This window comes from Hetaerina americana, unplaced genomic scaffold (genome assembly GCF_022747635.1).
Source record: "Hetaerina americana unplaced genomic scaffold, ioHetAmer1.1.p SCAF_14, whole genome shotgun sequence".
Lineage (NCBI taxonomy): Eukaryota > Metazoa > Arthropoda > Insecta > Odonata > Calopterygidae > Hetaerina > Hetaerina americana.
In genome coordinates, this window is record NW_027286514.1 from 14,100,158 (window position 1) to 14,121,052 (window position 20,895).

General features: G+C 37.0%; 1 protein-coding gene across 1 annotated transcript in view; it reads right to left on the minus strand.

Annotated features, from left to right (window-relative positions):
- sei (potassium voltage-gated channel seizure) overlaps positions 1 to 20,895 on the minus strand; it is an 858,190-nt gene that overhangs the window by 400,723 nt on the left and 436,572 nt on the right. The window contains exon 8 of the mRNA XM_071583602.1: positions 15,467 to 15,547. Within this exon, the coding sequence (XP_071439703.1) occupies positions 15,467 to 15,547 (81 nt within the window). The remainder of the gene's footprint in view (positions 1 to 15,466; positions 15,548 to 20,895) is intronic.

The following is a 20,895-nucleotide window of genomic DNA, read 5'->3' on the forward strand; positions in this document are numbered from 1 at the left end:
GGGGAGGTAGGGCGAGAAGAGTTTACAACGGCGGGCTGGGGGAGGGGAGAGAGGGAGCGAAGGAGGCTGCTTTTCGGGGGCGCGGCGGCATGAGAGGGAGCGGGAGGGCTGGTTTCCACGGAAAAGGGGGTGGAGAGTACGTGTTGGGAGGAGAGGGGGATGGAGGAAGGGAGGGGTTTTGCGAGAGAGAAAAAGAGGGAGGGAGGGAGGGCCCAGGGGGAGGATCACGGAGGGGTGTGGAGCGCGGGGGGGAATCGGGGCGGTAGGAGGAGGGGAGGTGGGTGCCGGAACGCGGAAGGAATGGTTGGATGGGGCGGGGGAGTTTTCGGGGAGGAATCGGGGGGAGGGGACGGGGCGAGGGTTTAGAGGATGCGAAGGGGGTTGCATGAGGAATGCGAGGAAAAATGGGGATCAAGGGGATTCGAGGAGGGACACCGGGAGGAAAAGAGATCGTCTTAAGGATGGCGGAAACGTTTTAAGGTCCGTCGGCATGTTCGTCGCGTAAAATACATTAATGAATATTGATTTCCCTTCCCATCACGGACTACAGCACGTGCAATTGTATGGCGTTTAGTCAGAGGCACCCCTTCATGATGCGAAGGGAAGAAAATATTACCGTTATTTACAAAAATAAACTATTTGCATCGAGTTTCGGTGCAAAGTGTAATTTCACGGCCGGATTATGAGGTTGTACTCCTCGCGGAAAGCAGTCTCAAATAAAAAGCGTAGTATTCTGAGGAATAGCAATATTTTCTTCTCTTTACGCAACGTACTGTTCAATTTTATTTTCGTCCCTCCTTTCAGTCGACGCCCACATATATTAAAAAACTAAGGTTGTGAATGTGCTATGCCACTATCCGGCACACAGGAACCAAGCAAGGGCGTGAATTATAGAGACCTTGACCGTGTTCCGATCCCTACGTAATTCCTCTAGCCGGTATATCCCTAGGCAAATTCAGGAAAATGAAACGCTGTAAGCAAATGATTCAACATGAGCGACGTTTTCTTCGCTGTATTTGTTGACGGTTAGCATGCGAGCCCCGTACGAAAATCCACACACTCGGAGAAGATGCATCTTCTCATGTATATTTATCCGACTTCGGTTAATCAAGAAGCCGCCCGTGAATATTTCTCTATCCTGCAACTGAGTACCTCCGTGATTCACGCATTGTCCCTCCTTTTTTACGGTAGGATATTTGAAAAGACAAACTTTTCGCATACACAGTTTTCCTCGAAACGAAAGAAACGGCGTCGGGATTACTGGGCACCTAAAGTTACGTACACAACAGTCGTGCGAACCACGCGTGTAAACACACGCACCATCGCGAAACACATCGACTTATTTACAATCATATTTATTCATGCCTTTTGAAGAGAGCGAGGGTGGAGTGAGTCGGATCAAAGGCATGAGAGGAAGTGCAGAGATAATGGATCAGGGGGTGTAATTGTCAGAGGTGAATCGCAGTTGGGCGATTTACAAATTTGAATATCCGTTTCGATGCAATTTTTCCATCGCAGGTTTTCCGATTATTTTGCCACCGCGATTTAAATGGATAACATTAACTCTCATGCAACATCATATCCGCGTCGCATATTGCAATCTCATTTCTATAATTTGGTTGCGTAGTGCTACGATCAAACAGAAGCTAGCTCGTAACTCATCGATTTTCACCGAACCACACGTGAAATAAACTCAACATGGAATGCAAATCGTCTTCACATCCGCCAACACAATTTTCCTTGGTAGTTAGTCTGAACCAGGTGCATCAATTCACGAGAATCAAACAAATAATTAATATTTGAATAAATAATTCATAAAATGTATTAGGCATATGATGAACCAAAGGTAGGCTGTTCTTCTTTCTGGCCAAAAAAATTTAGCCGAAATATTCTAACTCATTCAGAAAGAAAATAAGTGACTACTGCAGCCAAGTATCATACTTGGCACTGTTCGATAGCGAACACGTAAAGAGCTGGGCACGATATAATCGTATGTTAAATTTGACCTTTCAAATGAACTCCAATGCAAGTCAACACACATGTGTATCGCCATATGATATCTCTTATCTCCTTCACACCTCATATCGTATTTACATTGCCATGTGATGCACATATCACATTAGCCGTCGGCTTATCATCACATCATCATATTGTGAGCGACTATCGCACATCGCATTCGATACATAAAATAATTGCACCTAGAGGAAAGAGTATGGAGTGAAAAGGGAGGGGGGCGAAGTGGGAGGAGGCGGAATTGAAGGGAAAGGTCTTGCGTGAGCGTGGTAAGAGTTGAGTAGCAAGAAGGGCGGTCTTGCAACGGCCAGGGACGCGGGAGGGGGGCGTCGCGAGGAGGGAAGGCCCTTGGTAAAGGGAGCGGGAGGAGGGGGCGGGACGGGGTGAGTGCGGCCGGGTGGAGGGGCGAGGCTCTAGTCGGCTGGGGAGGGGGGGTGGGAAGGAAGGAGTCATGCCACGTGACGTCACGGAACGGCGCGGCCCAATGGGGATATGCTTTCATCGAGGTTCTCACGCGTGGAATATCGGCTTTCCAAGATGTTAATATATACTATATGCATTGTGCCGTCAATGAGAGACTTTTTTCCAGAAGATATAGGGGAACATTCTCGGTGGGTGCACATCATAAATGAGCATAGTCCAACTGTCAACTGTTAAACTACCCCACCGATCACCTGTGATCAATTAAGATGGACCTCCATGCATATTTTTATTTTTCGAGTGGAATTGATCCGAATGGTTCACCATCTGGTTGTGGTGGGGTTCGAGACGGAGCCGGGAGTCGGCGAAGACGAGGGAATGGCATCGTACCCACGGAAATGGATGGCGGCGGGTTGGGGTGGGGGACCGGAAAGAAATGTTCGTTCTGCGGATTGGAAGACAGTAGCCAGGGAATCTCATCTCTCGGAACAAGCTGCTACGATTCCATTACCCTATTGCCGAGCTCGTGACTCGGACGTTCACTCACTCCCTTAGTCCATTTTTTCTGCTTTATATAATGGATGGAAATAAAAGTGGTATTCATATGACTTCAAGGGTAAGTATGCTAACTTTTCCATTCCTGGTCAAATAAGATTAGGCTAATCCGTGGGATTTTAGTTTTCATCACTGCTTACATAGTTTATAATCGACAACATCAAAATATTAAACATGAAGAATAGAGTGGGATTTAATTTTGCAACTTGAATATCTGTATATTCTACTACTATCTACGTACTACGTTGGTTAATTTTGAATTGTTGGCTACGAAAAGTTATTAAAACAGCATCATAACCTTTTTTTTAGTTAATCTACCGGTTAAGGTAGGTTTTTGGATGGACATAATTACTAATGAAATAATTTGTGACCCCTAGCAAAACACAACATCATACTCTACATCAGGTCCCTCTTCGGCTCTGAGTACTTTCCTCCTCCCTTCATCCCGTCCAACATCCCTATCCTGTTCCCTCCCTTTCCTCGTTTGCCTAACATCCTCCCCTCTATTGCAGTCTTCAACATCCCACTGCCGGTCAATACCCCCTTCAGCCACTTTTCCTGCCTCCATTGGGATTTCTCCCATCAAACCCCTCTCTTCGCCCACAATACCAAGTACTTCCTCATTTGTTTTCTTCTATGGAGCGTAGCTATGTACGGCGCGGAAACGTGGTCATTGAAGCAGGAGGATAGACGTAGACTGGAGGCTTTTGAAATGTGGGTGTGGAGAAGAATGGAGAAGGTGAAATGGACCGATTAATATTTGTGTAAATTGTAAATTATTTCAATGCCTATTAATAGAAGCTGAATTAGAATTTACTTTTTATTGAATTATAACCTTCAACGCTGGATTCAACGCTGGATGACACGCCGCAGTCGCCGGCAGTCTCTTCCATTTTTCTATATTCAATTACGCAATAATTTTGCTATTATTACAGACCAAGAGCGCAGATTTCAGTTCTGGTTTAATTACAGTCCAAAACTGTTGCATTTAATAGTGTGCATATCCAGAGAAAGGAGGAAAAGGTCAAAAAGGAAATGATAAGGTAATGCAAATAGCCTTTAGACAACGCCGGCAGTCCTGGGGCCGTAGTCAAAATGCCCTAGAGTTCAATGCCGCCCCTGTTTTAAATCCTCAGTCTTATAATTAGAGTTGCCAAGGAGCTAGCTGCACGAAGTTGCCGATTAATTCCGCCGCGACGTCGTGATTACGCCACAGTAGCCACTTATATTTCTCGAGTCTGTGCGCAATGGCTACAGTGTTCGCTGCGAGAAACTGCAGTTCTAATTTAAGAGAGAATATTAATGATTTTGAGTCTAATGGACTGCACAGTTTTCGTCTCAAAAACCAAAGCAATCAATGTCAAACTTATTTTCCAAGGCCTTGAAGCTGCATTTATAATAAAACTTTAACTGCAATATTAACTAAAATTCCCTTACCGATCTTCAAACCGCAAAGTTTCCGCTGACCGACAAAAATCTAGGACACGATGTTACCCAGGATGCTCGAAATATTACACTATCGCTCAGTTGCAAAAACAGTTCGGTGGTGTAGAATTTTTGTTTAAAAATACATCATAACGTGGTCGGCGGGGTAACATCCTTGTCTACCTACCAAGAGGTCACGGGTTCGATTCCCGCCTAAGTGATTTTTCATCCACCTGTATGTAATTGTCAAATTATTATGCCAATGTTCTAAGTCCGAAGTAAAGTGCTGTTTTCACACTAATGCAAAATAAATAAAAACCGTACCCTGTGGTAGGAGTTGTTTAGTGAAATAGTGTTCAATTATGTATGGGTAGGAAATGTTGCTTTTTTGGGCTATGCATTATTTTAAACGGTAAGGTAAGAAGAAATCATGGTTTTTACGATTGAGTATTAGAGTAATTAACATTTTTTTTGTTGTGACAGTGGAGTGCACGAGGGATAACATGCTAATCCACCAGTGAGGGAGCTTATTTACCATATTTTTCCTGATAGTCTCCTATACTTAGGGAATTAGCGTAACATGCCCTTCCCAAAAGCAGCTCACGGATTAATATTTGATACCAGCGAAAGGTATGGCGAGAGGGAGAAGGTTTAGATTCGTAACTCAAAGCTAAAATTTTCTGCTTTACAAGTTTGTTCATGGATAGAAAACATCTATGATAACACTTATTTTTTGTCTTTTTCCGATTTGTCCTTTCATTTTATAGATGGTATTGCCCTGATGAGCTTATGCGTGCCGTTAATATATTCAAAATTCAATCTGAAACTAGGATCTTAATTAAGTACTTCTAATTGATTTAATTCGAGAGCTAAATATACTTTCATGTAATGAGCCTCAACCCTTGTCTGAAATCCCTGGGATAACCCATATCTTCACTTCATAACTATATGATTCACCTGAGTTAACCTTTTTCTAGTTATTACTTTGTTATCACTTTCAATATGATTAAAAAAATAGCAACATTCTTTGAATTTCCCCCTTGCAGCAAATGTCATTACATTCTTACTCCTTCGAAGATCCTGAAATCCTCTTTATATAACAATTTTTGATGATTATATTCTTGCAATACGTTTAGATCACACACATCCATGCAAACGATGACTTACACTCTCGGAGACCAAAATATTATGTTGATAATTTCACTTATATCTCAGTTTTTAAATTTATTGACTTAATGTAACTGATTTGAACACGATCCCCAGCTATTTCGTCCATATTATTTGAAGAATTTCGCCCTTCATTTTGTGACCAAAATTCCTCAAATATTAGTAATTGTCCCAATTTCAGTCGCGATGAGAAGGGAAGGATGGCATTAGAGGTGGAATCAATTCCTCCCTTCGGAGCAGGCCAATCAAAGACGCTTGAGGGGGGAATCAAAGGCTGGGCAACCGTAGATATTGGCCAATGGGATTTTCTATTGAACCACCACAGCGATACGCTAGTGCGCCCACGGCACTGTCTGCGGTCTCAGCCTGAGGTGGGTTTGCTGCTCTGACGCCAGATACCGTTCATTGGAGGGGAAAGGGAAATACCGACGAGTCGTACGAAGAATACCGCATTTTGAAAGCTTCTATCCCGAAAACAGTCTGAAGTACGGCGTAAGTGTATTCGTGTGTCGCTTCATCAACGTAGTATTACGAGGGTGGTCTGAGAATTGGGAATTACGTCGAAATAATTTGCATCTTTATACAAACTTTTATGATCAGTTCCTCCGAAACCGATGATTGCTAAACAATTTCGTTGAAATCACTTCATCACAACTCTTTAGGACAAATTAGGGATACCATTTATTGAAACTTATACCAGTTTGCCATTCCGATTCACGGGCAGTAGAACTAAACTGGCAAATGTTGTCAGTTAAGTTTTCCTACCATTCATTTTTATTGAGACTTGCACATGTAATAACCATCTTACGTCTTTTGTTTTTAAAACTGGTTCTTTTCAAGTTTTCTCCCTAAAAAATAGCTTACCTTCTGAAAGAACCTATCACTTATACTCGAACTATTGATGCATGAAATTAACTTAGGCTTATACCAATGCATATGACCAACCAGTCAGCAAGTGCTGTGTGCATGTACCTGTATGTGTGCATATATTTACATAAACGACAATCGTCGTACATATCTTACAATCACTAACGCGATTACTCCAGCGACCCTTCGTCTTCCACAGCCGGTCTCTCCATTTCAAGAACACATCTCCCGCCGTACTGCCTAATTCGCCTTGAGTTATTATCACTCCAAATATTTGAGCAGGCCAGTATATGATTTTCCAAAGCTTACCCTTGAATATATTTTTTTATTTATCATTCGTCCGAAAACAGCACATTTTGACCGTTACATTGGACCATTAACAAGGGTGACATTTACAAACACCCAAAGCCCTATGTGGAGGAAAACCCATCCAGGAGTCGAACCCATGACCAAAGGAATGGCAGACGAGGACGTTACCCCGCTGCCACCGGGTTCGGCCCATATACATGCACATATCATCAATATTTCAATCCTAGGTTTACTGCAGCTACCACATTCTAATCGATTTGAATGCAAGACTGCATATTCTACGGAGAATATATGGTATTTGGTAGTTTCCCGTTGCCTCCCACATCGCAGTACTGTGGTCGATACCGTCAACTTCTCTCTCGTCCGCAGCTGTGTCAGCTGGTACCGGGCCGACCCACTCGGTCAGCGCTACCAGTGCCTTATGGTGATACTGCCGACTTTCACCGAGGGTTCAGGGTAACTTTGCAGTAGGAGTCCATTTCTCTTGTTGCCTCGTTTCGAAAAACCTTTAACAAACTCTTCTGTGCTGAAACAAAGCTGAATAATTTTCGCCGGATATGGGAATCAAACCAGCGACGTTCAGCTCTATAGGCAGACTCACTATCGTACCTCTGGTCTACGCCAGTCTATATATATATATATATATATATATATATATATATATATATATATATATATATATAATATAAATACTATATATATATACATATACACATATACATATATATCAGAATCTGATGACGACGGTCGAGCCATCGAAGCGTCAAAACCATATATCTGAAGTTCGTTCATACCAACTAGTAAACCGAAACAGTTGGTAATTTATCTATTAAGTGTTAATTCAGATTTAATGGAAATATTTAGATCGTCCAAGATTTCTGTGAAGTCAAGTTTTAAAACTGTCAGCACAAAAAATTTAAATGAGTAAATATTAATTTGGAATTAATATATAATTATAAAATTAATAGAGTATTTACACCCCTTTTTTACGTTTACTGCGAAATAGCAAAACAAGAGATACGAAGTTGAGATATCAAGAAGAAGGTAAGTAGATAAATCAGAATATCTTTATGAATACATTTGTATCTTCAAAATATGGAATAAAATTCCATTAAGGTTTATTTATACCAGCCATTTTCAGTGAATGCAGTTAAACATACAATTACACGTCATAAATCATTATAATAGACTTTCCTATTGAATCAGAGACCAAATTTTATCCTAATAAAAGCGTAAATCAGAAATGCAATGAGAGTATGGAATTCAAATTAACCCTATACAGAAGTACGGCGAAATAATATGCCAGATAAATCAATGCGAAGATCACTGCCTACTAGATACAGCATACGAGTTCAACCATATGAATGACAGTTTTAGCCGTCAAGTGCAAAATTTGAAAAAGAGTTTCAGCGCGTCTTTCCTTGAAAGGACACAATTGACGAGTAAATACGCAATTGTTATTGTTTCCAGAGTGCCCGAACGAACTGAGGGACGAGTTGGTCGGTGGATTCAAGATAGGCAGCTCATTCGGGTTTGGCTCAACCCCGTCCCACGCCGAAAGGGTTCGCATCAGAGAAATAATTGGCACTCTAGGGGAGAAAGCCTTTGGAGGTCTTTTCGAAGGTCAAGCAGCTGGATTATGGTGCTTTTCATCATCATCATATGGTTATATTCTGTTGAGTGGCAAGTCCCGTATTCCACCGACGCCTTCATTTACTCCTGCCTTAGGCCTGTCCCTTGTTCTCCTTGTATACTCTTCCTATCCTCAAACCAAATATAAATTATAGTCTCCATCTTACCCTACTCTTTTCCCCCTTCTAATGCTACATCAGCAGCAACAGATACGTAACATCCTTTTTTCTCTTCTTGCATGCCCAGTTGAGTTTAATTTTCTCTTCTGGATAAAGTTTACAAGTGCTCTGACCTCGCTTATCCCGTTTAACATCTCCTCATTCATTATTCTGTCCACCGATCTTATCTTCTACTCTTAGAGCTGTTGAGAAAGTTCAGCACCTCAGCATGCAACTAAATTTACAGTCTTTAAATATTGACTGGCAAGTCGCTGAGGGGTCAATGGACATCTGCCTCGCATAAAACATTTTATTAGCAAAATTCATTTACTTGCATCTCGTGAGCAACGCGATATGAATGAGTATGTGTAAGGCTATATAATCTTTCGATGCTTGGCAACTGCGGAATGATGGCAAACGATATGAGCTAGTGATGAAAAAAGAGACTAAGGGTTGGCCTACTCTTAAATCATGCAGCTGTTATTTAATATTCAAATTCAGGAACAACATTCAGATTGAAATACTTTTATGTATCATAAATAATTTCAAAATGTATACGAAAATAGTACGCATTATTTCAAACACATTTTGAAATTATGCAATTCTTACGCGTTTTTTTCATTATTGATGAAAACCGTATGCTGGAAATAAGTAATGGTTATTAATTGGTGATAATGTCCCTGAAACTTCGATTGGATATATATTTAGGAATTAAGAAGGTCATGGATGGGACGCAGGGATCTTAAGCAAAGTAATATTTCCGGGCAACTTAGCTGCTCAAGTAAATGATACTAAACAAATACCATGGGTAATATGATAAAGGCATTTCAAATAAGTCGGTTGATGAAATGGAAGAAAACAGAAATATTCACAAATTAAATTGCATGTCTCTAATACAATAATCAGCTGCTTTGTTAAGGCTATTGTAGATTTAAAGCTTATTTATTATCTATTTGTTCTCAGAAAGCTCAGATTATTTACACGTCATTAATATCAGCATGAGACCAACAGCAGACTGCATATGTACATTTTAATTCAGTCAAAAACCTCTATGAAAATCAATGCAACAATTTCAGAGTGTAAAAATCATTCGCCTTGACTGGGATGGGATCCCAGTCAAGGCGAATGATTTTTACACTCTGAAATTGTTGCATTGAAATGCACATTAGCGGATGACTCCGTTAAAAGTTACTGTTGCGGCATCTCCCGCAGTTTCTTTGGAATTTCTCTATGAAAATGCAATGAATTTAGAAAGGAATTTAGTAATCAAATAGAGGGACGTTTTATATCTATAAAGCTTTGACCGCATTAGATAACGCTTTCCGTGGTAAAAGTCTTCAATTTTCTACATATGAGAGATTTTCTAATAGCGTTTAGGAGTGACGGCGCGAGTAGATTCTTCAAATTTAGCTTTAGATTATAATACTGAAAACACAGTTCAGACAACTTTGGCAACAACGTTAGAATAAATTAGGAATATCAGATCGAATCAAATATTATTTCTAGTTGGTTATAATTTTTTAAGTCGCGGTACTATCGATATGGAAAACTATGAAAGCTGAAATAGCATATGACAAATATTAAAAGGATATAAGTAAAAAGATTAGGATTAATTGCTAATGCATCACATCCCCATTTATTATGTAATAAGATGTTTTAAAAATAATGGTGGTTTATTTTCTTTCTCGAAGCGCCAGAGATGTGGAATTTTCCATCCCAACGCCAATATGGGATTTGGCATACTAATGCTAATACGGCCAAACGGTAACATTACCGATCAGTTTTCACTCACGTAGGAAAAGAAATTATGCACGGGTTGTCTACTTTTATGACCACCGCACTGCGGAACTTAAGGGATGACGTTATGACTGTATCGATGGGGAAAATGAGAAAACGTGACTTAAAAAAAGACTTACTCTTTGGGTTTCTCGTATTTTTCTGGCTAAGATGTACAAAGGGCTTCCCCCGCAACCAATGGCGGTGATTATATAAAAATAAATAAATATATATATATATATATATATATATATAAATATATATATATATATATTAATTTATTTATATGTATGTACAAAGATTTCAGCCATATTATGATCCCACTTCTATGCAATTTTCGACCACTGCGGGCAGTATCACGCACTAATGCGCTAATTCCTTCAAACGCTCGCGTGACCGCGATATGTGTGTTCGTCGTTTATACGGGACACTTTGCGCTCAACAAGATTTGGAGACTCTGAAAAAGGCCCCTTTCCCCAAATCATGCTAAAATCGGATAAAGAGACCACATTGTTTCTCCCGGATTCGTGAAGAGGACAGACATCAATGAATCCGTAACTCACCGACGTTATCCTCTTTGTATTTTCTTTGATGATATATAAATGTAATAAATTTGGAATATTGCCAGAACTTTAATTTTTCAGACAATCACTTCCCAAATGCAAAAAAATATCTCACTGCCGCAAGTATGTATGTTAATGTTACGTTTGAAGCAGATTAAGACTTTAAGAAGATAAATGTTTGAATTGTTCCGATGCATTAATTTGATTTTTCACTATTTTTGCAATGAAGGTGAACTTATATGTTTAATGCAAATGCATTTCATATTCAAGCGTTGAAATAAATTAATAGAATGGAGATATATACTTTCTCGTATGGGTACAGATTTGTATCATAAGGCCAATTAGAAGAAATACCGCTCTAATAGTTTTAGTGGGCATTTTATCAGTTGCGTAAAGAAGTACCTCAAGCATGTTCATTCCCCCAAGTCCTTATCAAAACCGGCTATAAGAAAAATTAAAAAATCATATAGTTAAACTTCGAATGTCAAAGGACATGATAGTGGGAGGACGGAAGTTTAGCAAGTTAGTGTAAGAAAAGGATAGGCGTGTTGAATAGAATGAAGGGATGTAGAATGTACGAGTAGAAGACGTTTATTGTAGCCTTAGGTGTCAGCTTTTATCTTGTCAGTCGATTTAAAAAAATGTAGAAGCATCCATTTTGATCCATCTAAATAAACCTAATAAAACGGTAAACTAACACATAATAATAATGGTGAAACTACTCGCGCCCACCTGTCAGTCTATAAGCCATATTCTTGCGTTTCGGAATGACGACAGCGACAAAGCCGTTAATTTTGAAAAGACATGTTATGCTAGGTAATCATATTAAAAAATTACTTTCTGATTTCAATGTTAAAACAAAGTGTTTTGATGGTAAAAAGGATAATAATCTCTAAATTACATTATGCATTATAAAATATCAAATTGGGATTTACATTTCATTCCTATGCAATAATATTGTTTAACTGACTAGTGTTTCGATTTTAGGTTTGGGTGGCCAGTGGTTTCGTATGATTGACGTCATAATCATCCGTCAGAATGGTGGCGTACTTACTTAGCGTTAAAAAAATAAACTAAACTTGTTGGATGTTGGCAGTCTCTTGGACACTGAATGTGGTTCCGAGTTCCAATAAAAGACCGAATGCTACAAGAAAAGTTGCAACAGGTACCTTAAGTGATTATCGGGGCAAATATTACGTGATTTTTCGGAGAGTAAGCTTGATTCCAATTACATTAAATTTGCACACGCGGAAAAACAACGCAAAACCAAGTCTATCATTTCGATTATTTTGACATACCTGCGAATCTGTAACCAATCACTTAATTCGTTCGCGGTTTTACAGCTCTGTTTTGCATTAAAAGGAGCGAGTAGTTTTTTCATATCTCTCATTAAAATTGATCGACGTTACCTCAGAATGAGCTAACCCATGAATTGAAAACGGATAACTTGAGTCGAGCATTCTGGATTTTGTATTTCTGCATTGTATTTACAATCTGGTTTTGTAAAAACCTCCCGTAAAAATACTCTTCTGGAAGATTTGAATAAATTTAAAAACTTCACAGAATGCAGAAAGATTATTTCTCCTATTTATAAAAGTATTCTCCTTGAGTGAAATAGATCTCCAGACAACATAATTTTGTGTCAGTTTCTCCTACTATACCTTAGGTTTATCTTCATCTATGAAAAATCCCTGCAGCGCTTGACATATTCAAATCGCTTTTCTGGCATAATAAAGGTATTCAAAATAGCAGACCACTTATATCCGTTTCAAATCAATAATTTTTTTCTGAACGTCAATCAAATTATAAGAACTAATAATGAAGTACAAAAAGTTCACTCGATAGAGTTTGGGTAAGTTTTACGCAGTTAATTAACGGATGAACTAATTTAGGAAACTTACGATTTCTCCAGGAAAAACATTAAATGTTCATCTACCATAAACGGAATTCTATATCCCCATACCCGCATGAAGTTTAAATAAATATTAGGAAAACCCCAAACCTCTTCTTCCCAAACTGAACTAATGACCAGCGGTCATTTGAATATCGAATCCCACTTTTCCCATGAAAATGACCGAAGTTTATAGGCATGTTTATCGTAGTCAAGAAACCGAAGTCTGCCCCATCGATTCTCCTGTCCTGCCTTCCGTTAACAAGAAGGTATTTATATAACACACCAGAATTAAGGTCCGGAGTCATTCTAACTGTAGGTGCCATATTAAACCTCTTCTTCAAGGAACTGAATATGGGCACAATTTACTCCATAAACAAGAATACTTTCATCTAGGAGCCCATGTTACGGAAAGTATAAGACCCTTAGTGTGGCATTGGGTCACTTACCTTTCCACCGAGCCTTTATTTTATGGATCTAAGATGCGAGATATTACAAAAAACGTTTCACTTAGACCCCAATCAGGAATGAAGTATTCAGATAAAAACACTGCACGACGAAGTTTGGGTGTGAAATGTTTGGAAAAGATAGTGACTAACCAAAATCAATGAAATAATTAATATGGATTTCAGAGTTATTCTACGGTCAAATAATTATACAAGAAATGGTTTGATTATTCATTTCATCAAGTGTTCCATGATAGTTTAAGTTGACGAGCAACGATTCTTCAAGATGTGTTGTCTTTAAATCAATAATCCATAATTTTTTGAGCTCAACAATATAAAATAAATGTTCTCTGACTCATACTCTCATAAATATAACTAAGAATTACATGAAATCTGAAATAGTTTTATGTGATGACGCGATATAATAATTTCTTAACATTTGGGAATTAAATTGGATCATTTGATGTTTTATATGTTGAAGATTCCCTTTTCAGATACATATAGAAATGGAAGTGCTTATTTTATAATTGCTAAACACCCTCTCCACAAATGAAAGATTTTAGAAAGAAAGAAATTTAGTTGCTGGAGGTCCTTCCTCACGTCTTCATTAAGAACTTGGAGCGCCACAAACAATATGATTTGCCGATCAAAAACGTCCATTATTTTTTGAGAATAAAATATTTTGGATCACTTACCGTGTACACCAACCAACACTTTACAGCTCTGGATACTCGCTCGGGAAAGTGGAATTCATGGGTCTATACACTCAAGAGAGCGGTGGCCTAATATGGCAGCGTTGGTGAAATCATTCGACCACTCCTCGATAAAATTCCGATTGGTTTTGCTTTTCATGAAGTATATTTCACCGAATTACAAAATAGATAGAAAGCCATTTCAATTGTTGAGGTTATGTGACAGTCAATTCATAAAAAATGGAAAATTTTCGGTAGCAAATTGGCTTAAGTAAGTAAGTGATAGTAAGTCTTAATATGCTACTGATTCCGTAGAATTTGATAATAGCCTCAAATAGGAATGCGAATAGAAGTTAATTAAATTAGAGTGAATAAAAAAATAAAAAACAGCAAACATTAATTGCATGCATACACCAACCTCCCAGTATATTTTTCATATATATTGGGATTTAACAGCTATTCTCATTGTTCAAATATGATTGTTTTTTCAAGTGAAGAAATTGTTAAAATATGAAAAAATCCTCTAAATTGACACAGAATGAATCAATATACATATTCTGCTGTTTTCTCCCCGTAAATAATTTCTGCATCCAAGTATTGTACCTTTGTCAAGTCAATTCTTATGCAACAAATTTCACTGCACGGTATGCACAGTGAAATAATAATTACCACTGGAAATGTAACATTTCGATCTACAAGATCACCAAGATAAAAAATCTACCGTATTAATATAAGGAAACATAATCACCATTAATTTACCCTTATATATAAGCATTCATAAATACTTCAGCCATGCAGGTGTGCCCTGAAATGTAGAAGACAATATTTGCCAGCAGACGAAAAACGAATGTCTGACGATACGAACATGATTGCTAACGGGTACATAGTTTAACGGAAAATCAACTTCAAAAGACATGGCTCAGGATGACGCACATATCCCGAGTATAAACTAGCCCATCAAATTCTAAACTCTCCAACAAATTTGACGAACGGAAATGATGAATTAACAATCACATAAACCTGCTTTGGAAACATCTCATGCTATACATAAACCTAATATTACATGCATCGTATTGTTTACCAATATCGTCAAAGAACTGAATAAAGAAAATAATGGAAAATATTAACAGGGGTAACAAAGAAAAAGCCCACGGATTTCATGAATTGAACAATAATTTTGAATCTATTGATTTCGCATTCCTTTCTTTCGCATGAACAATGGAAAACCCACGCTCAATTGGTGGTGAACTCAAGAAACAGGTTTCCAGTGCATCAAACAAAAGATTTCATATTCCATTATAATATGTAAAAGAGATGGATGGGTTTTATCAATCAAGTTATGTTATAGGAAAAACTAGCTGCGAAATGTTGCGCGGGAACAAAAGTGGGTACGTAATATATAATTGGGTGTAACTATTCCAAAACATTAGCAGCACGTCAATAGCAGGGGAAACAACAGCAGGGAATGGCGCATATACAAAAATGATGCAAAAGAGGACTGAAATGAACAAAAATACGATTCAAGCATCTCGCCACCATAGAGACCACCTACCTGTGCCACTTTTTCACCCATGTTGGGCGTGTGGAGAGCCCCCTGGAAGAACTTGGCTGAACCGTTGTCCTGGATGGAGAACTGAATGGGCGAGAACAAATGAATGCAGTTGTGAGGGTGGAGGATTCACAAGTGTTAATGTGAACAAAGAACGCTACAACTACAACGTATCTCTATATGTAAATGGTTCGTTGTTTCATGGACGAGCAAGGCAAGGATGCAGTATATTTTATCTGCACTCAAGAGAGAAATGTAATGGCATAGATGGTGGACTGCAGAGACTTAAAAGTCGACTGTGCTTCTTTTTTTGCTAAACATTATAAAATATTCACATGTTTTCCCTCTTTCACTCAGTGTTCCATATTTCCATGGGTCATCATCATCTAACCCCCTCATGAAATATTACAAAAGCTGACATTAGAAGTTCTCATACAGTTTTCTTTCAGGCTCCAGATTTTTCATATTAAGGATGGAAATCCCACCAGCAGTTTTCCACAAAACCTCATCACCACCGATTAATTTCCCAATTCTAATTTGTTTGGATTCCCACTTTCTTATTACTGACTGTCTATATTCCCTCAACCCACGCTCCCACTTCCACATGAAAACCCGTGCTTGGACTCCCAACTACAGAAAAACATTTATGGAACAAATAAAAGTATATGCACCCGTGACGGTATATGATTCGTATCTGAATGATTTATTTACAAAATAAGCGATTCAAAATGCTTTGAAAGTTGTAACCATCTACTTGGGAAACCATGAGAGTATTTTGTTATGGAAATAAAAATCAAGTAAAGCATGAAACAAAACTGTTTTTATTTTGATAAATTCTTTTTGTTTTCCCGAGCACTTAAGGTGTTTTCAAAATTACAGCCTTTTTACGTTTTGGAAGAATAAGGGCAATATAAAAAACTATTTTCACGAAAATCATCACTCTAAAAACTAAACTCTAATTAAAGAATACCCATGTGATATTAATTCATTAAATGAAGGACACAATGTATCTTTCCACTGCTCTTTATTTACGTACAACTAGTTTCAACGGTTGAGCCGGGAACAATTGAATATCCATGTGATATATTTGAATAGAGTCAGTTCCCATTTAATGTAATGTTGTTATGGTAACTTACTGTGTAAGTTTAGGCACGACCGTCATCCTATAACTCTAACGAAAATGAAGATTTGAAAGACTGTAAAAAATATATAAAATTAGCCTGAACTTTCTTTCATCTTACAAAAGTATATTTGGAATTATTTCATGAATTAAAATAAAGCTTATATAAATTTATTTGGTGCGTTTCGCATGTTTTTTAAAAATTATTAAGTGAATAAAAATTTCGCGGCAGCTTCTTGGAAGATTAATTAAAGAAAGGGAAGACTTGTGGCTGTTTATGTGAGGGTTAACATAGTTAAATATATTAACTGACTTACCGGTATGCCCCATTTGAATTTGACGATACTTCAATTTCTCAACAAAGGAATAAAACTACGTAATAAGGGTCTATGCAAACGTTTGACGCTTGTAAATTTGCTCAAATTTGAGAAGGAATTAGGAAATACTCATTACCGTTTAAAAATATGCATTAATTTGCATTAATCGGTATTTATTATAGCGTTTAGGGACTATTAGACCGAAGATTTAAAACTAAATCATATTATTCACAAGAAGAATGCTATTCTATGTTTCATTAATATTTTTGAATAATCTCTCAACAATTTGATTACGTATATCATAAAAAACATCATTTACTTCAATTATACAAAGATATTTAAATCAACACATTTTATTTAAATTATTATTATAAATGGAAGAGTTAATTCAACTCATCTTTTAGTCACCTTACATCTTTCCATTTATTACATTTTGACTTCAACTTTAGAACACAAAAACTTGAATTCATTTTAGCTCATCAATCAGGGTTTTACTTACAATCAATTACTCTTCAAATTTCATTTAATGTTGACTTATTAAATTAATTTTAAATCATCTATTGAGTGTTAGGTAAATATGATCGGCTTTTACAAATTTTTGAAGCTAATAATTTTAGTTAGGAGCCGTGGGTTACATATATTTATAGAAATAGAATAGAAATGTAAGAATAAACACTATAAAATATATTAAAAACACTTTTAAACTCTACTAAATCAGGTATATATTTATTCTAAATGCCAAAAAAATAATACTAGCTATGATATAAATTTATGATAGATATTGGCTTATTTATACATGGTAATTACAAATACAGTTTCTAAATTTTAGCATTTATGTCTAAACATTAATGACACCAGAATAGCATGAGCGTAATGAAGGGCGTTTTTACTTTTGACTGGCAAGGAGAAAAAAGCTGAGAAAGCGGAAATCCAGGATTCGCACGATGTGGTGAACTATTGCATGTATGAATCAACTAGGGTTTTTCCTTTTTACCAAGAAAATACAAACAAAAATATAATCCGTTTAAAGAATTCGATGGCTTTAGGCTATTATTTGAGAAAATTCATGTTCACTGAATAAATAACCTTTGTAATTTTTCATACAAAAACTTGCGACAAAAATACTAAGTTTTTGAATTCAGTGTAAATCTGTTTCTAAGGCAGTTTAATTTACAAGCAATATATGAACTTATTTAATTGACGGGGCAACTTTCTTTAATCCCATTATGAAAATTCAGTAGCCGTGATAATTGCTACTATTCATTGCTAATTTGAATTTATTTAAGAAATGTTCATTTGGCTGAAAAGTTCACAAATATATTGAGTGAAGTGCATTTGGAGACCACAGTGGTCGTTAAATCGAATCTGAGCGAAAAAAGAATATATCTAAATGAACGTGTCAACAGGTAGTTTTACGCCTATTGAACAGAGCTTATTAAGAGACGGGAACATTCATGTAATAATCACAAAGACCAGTAGCATCTTATCGACTGGTTATTTAAGCACATTAGTCAACAAAAGTTAAGATGGAGTCGTCTCGTTTACTAAATTCCAGAGAAAAAAATAGTACTCTATTCGGTTCTTAGGGAGATTAGAAACCAGACACTTAAACGCTCACAAGATGCGAACTCCATATTGGCAAGTGAACTCAGGCAACTTTTTCCTAGAGCCAAAACAAAAATATTTAGTTAAAACCCGAGACCGAATTAATATGCTCCATTTTATTAAGAAAGGTAGTGACTTTCAAATATTTTCGTTGTAGAACAATCAGAAACACAATATTGAATGATCGGAGCTAAAATTTAGTTTGGAAAAGATATTTATAAAAAGAAATGTGATGGTGGACGATCGAAAACCATCTCAGAAGACATACATTCATTCTTAATTACTTTCAGCCTTTCCTTAAAATATCATATTCCCAGTTTTTTTTATTTCATTAGTGATTTAAGAAAATTAGTGCCCGGACTTATTTCATGTATAATTTTACGAAAACCTATAAACTGCTAAATTTGATCATGCGCTTTATTAAATAACAATATTTAATTAAATTCTTTGATATATTTCGTCCAAAATTATCTTTTCGTTTGTTCAACGTGCCGGTTGAAGTATTTCAGATGGGAATAAAGCTCTTTAGTATATGACACATTATATGAAAAGAATTTTACGCATAATTGTTAACTTTTAATTTCCTCGTGAAATTTCATTACCTAAAAACCTACCACTATCTCAATGGTGGTCATATTAATGTCGAAGGTTAGCTTCCAATTATAAATTATAATTTAAACTTAAATGCCCATAAGGATTTTCTAAGAATTTTTGGGTTTTTGATACTCGATCATTCTCGCGTTCATTGAGAAAGATATTAGAGATATTAAAAAAATGCCTCGTAAATAGTATTTATTTGCTACTAATGTGAAAAATAACTAACTAGCACTGCCATGAATTATGTAAACTTCTGCAATTCTTCCCACTGATTATAATCTGTGACTCGGCTTCAATTTTGTTCGATTGAGGAAATTCCGTTCACCATTGAGGGTGCATTAAGATATATATGTTCGGGACCTCCCGGCGTAGTACCCCATGATATACTGGGGAATACAATTTACGATTAAACTTGAACCGTTAGATAACCTTGATCCTATGGAATACTTAAACATATGAAAGTGAAAATTCGTAGAATGAGCTAAATTATTTTGAAAAATTAGCAAAATGGAAATCTCTAAAGAAAGAGATTGCTTGAGGAGCTACAGACAAATTTAAGCTTAAATACAGAAATGGATATATAGAATTTGGACGATTGACGGAATACACATAAAACGGGGTAAAATGAACGATTTGTAATAAGAGAGATGGGATGATGGATGGAGTTAAACGGGCAAGTCAGTGACACAGAAGTACGCGCGAGCAACATAATTCGGTGATGAGGGAGTGAAAAGGATCTGCGAAGGTTTCACGGTGTTGATAAAAGATGTACGAGGGGTATTCATTAACCCTCATAATCCTATTAGATTGAGGAGATATCGTCAGAGAGAACGAAAAACAATCACTCCTTAAAATCATATTTTGGAATGAGAGCTGAGAGAGGCTAATGGTATTCGGCACGCAATTTAAATAGTAGGAAACGCCCTGTTTGAAATTCATTGCTTAGGCGGATATACCTGAAAAATGCCAAGAGGGCGGGAAAGTTTTTAACTCAATTACACTCTGGTGAATCAGACATTTGAGAGGCGAGATAATCACGTAAAAATTGCGTGGGTAAAAATATCACATGTTTCACGAACGCTTGCAAGGTGAAAGAAAGCTTCGAAAAACTGAAATAGGCTTAATTAAAAAAACAGAAATGGACTAAGCTGATTCTTGCGATTTGAAAGATACTTGAAAGAAATATGAAAATGGAACATTTAGCGTGTGCTCTTTGGAGAAAATATGATACTTAGGCAAAGAAAACGGTACGTAAAAGGAAAAAATTCCGAAGAAAGTCCTCGAGAAAGTACTAGAGATATTTTAAGAGCGATAAAAAGAATAAAATCCTGTGAAATGAAGAAAAAATATAAAAATAGTAGTTTATGAGATTAGCCGAAAGAAGAGACAAACCCTGGAAAGATAAATAAAAAATAAATGTAACATAGTTCTAATGAGGTACATCGCGGGTAGGTTGATGTAGACTATGAGAGAGGGGAAAGAACAGTGAGAGACCACCTCCAGGAATACATTCCAAGAATTCATACAGCTCGAAATAAGACGAAAGGAATAATTGCTGGAACTTAAGATACAGTGAAGACGCGTAAACAAGATTCCGGAAATAAATTATGTTCACTTAGAGTTTATTAAAAATAATAGCAAACATTTTTAACTCCACATTACAGATTAGTCTGTGTCATGGAGGCTTCTTGGAAACTACCGATGGACTTCTAGAAGAGCTTAGAGATATCCATTCCCGGAAAGAAGAGAACAAGTAAATTTGAAAAATTTAGTGCCGGATCTTTTTAGTCTAA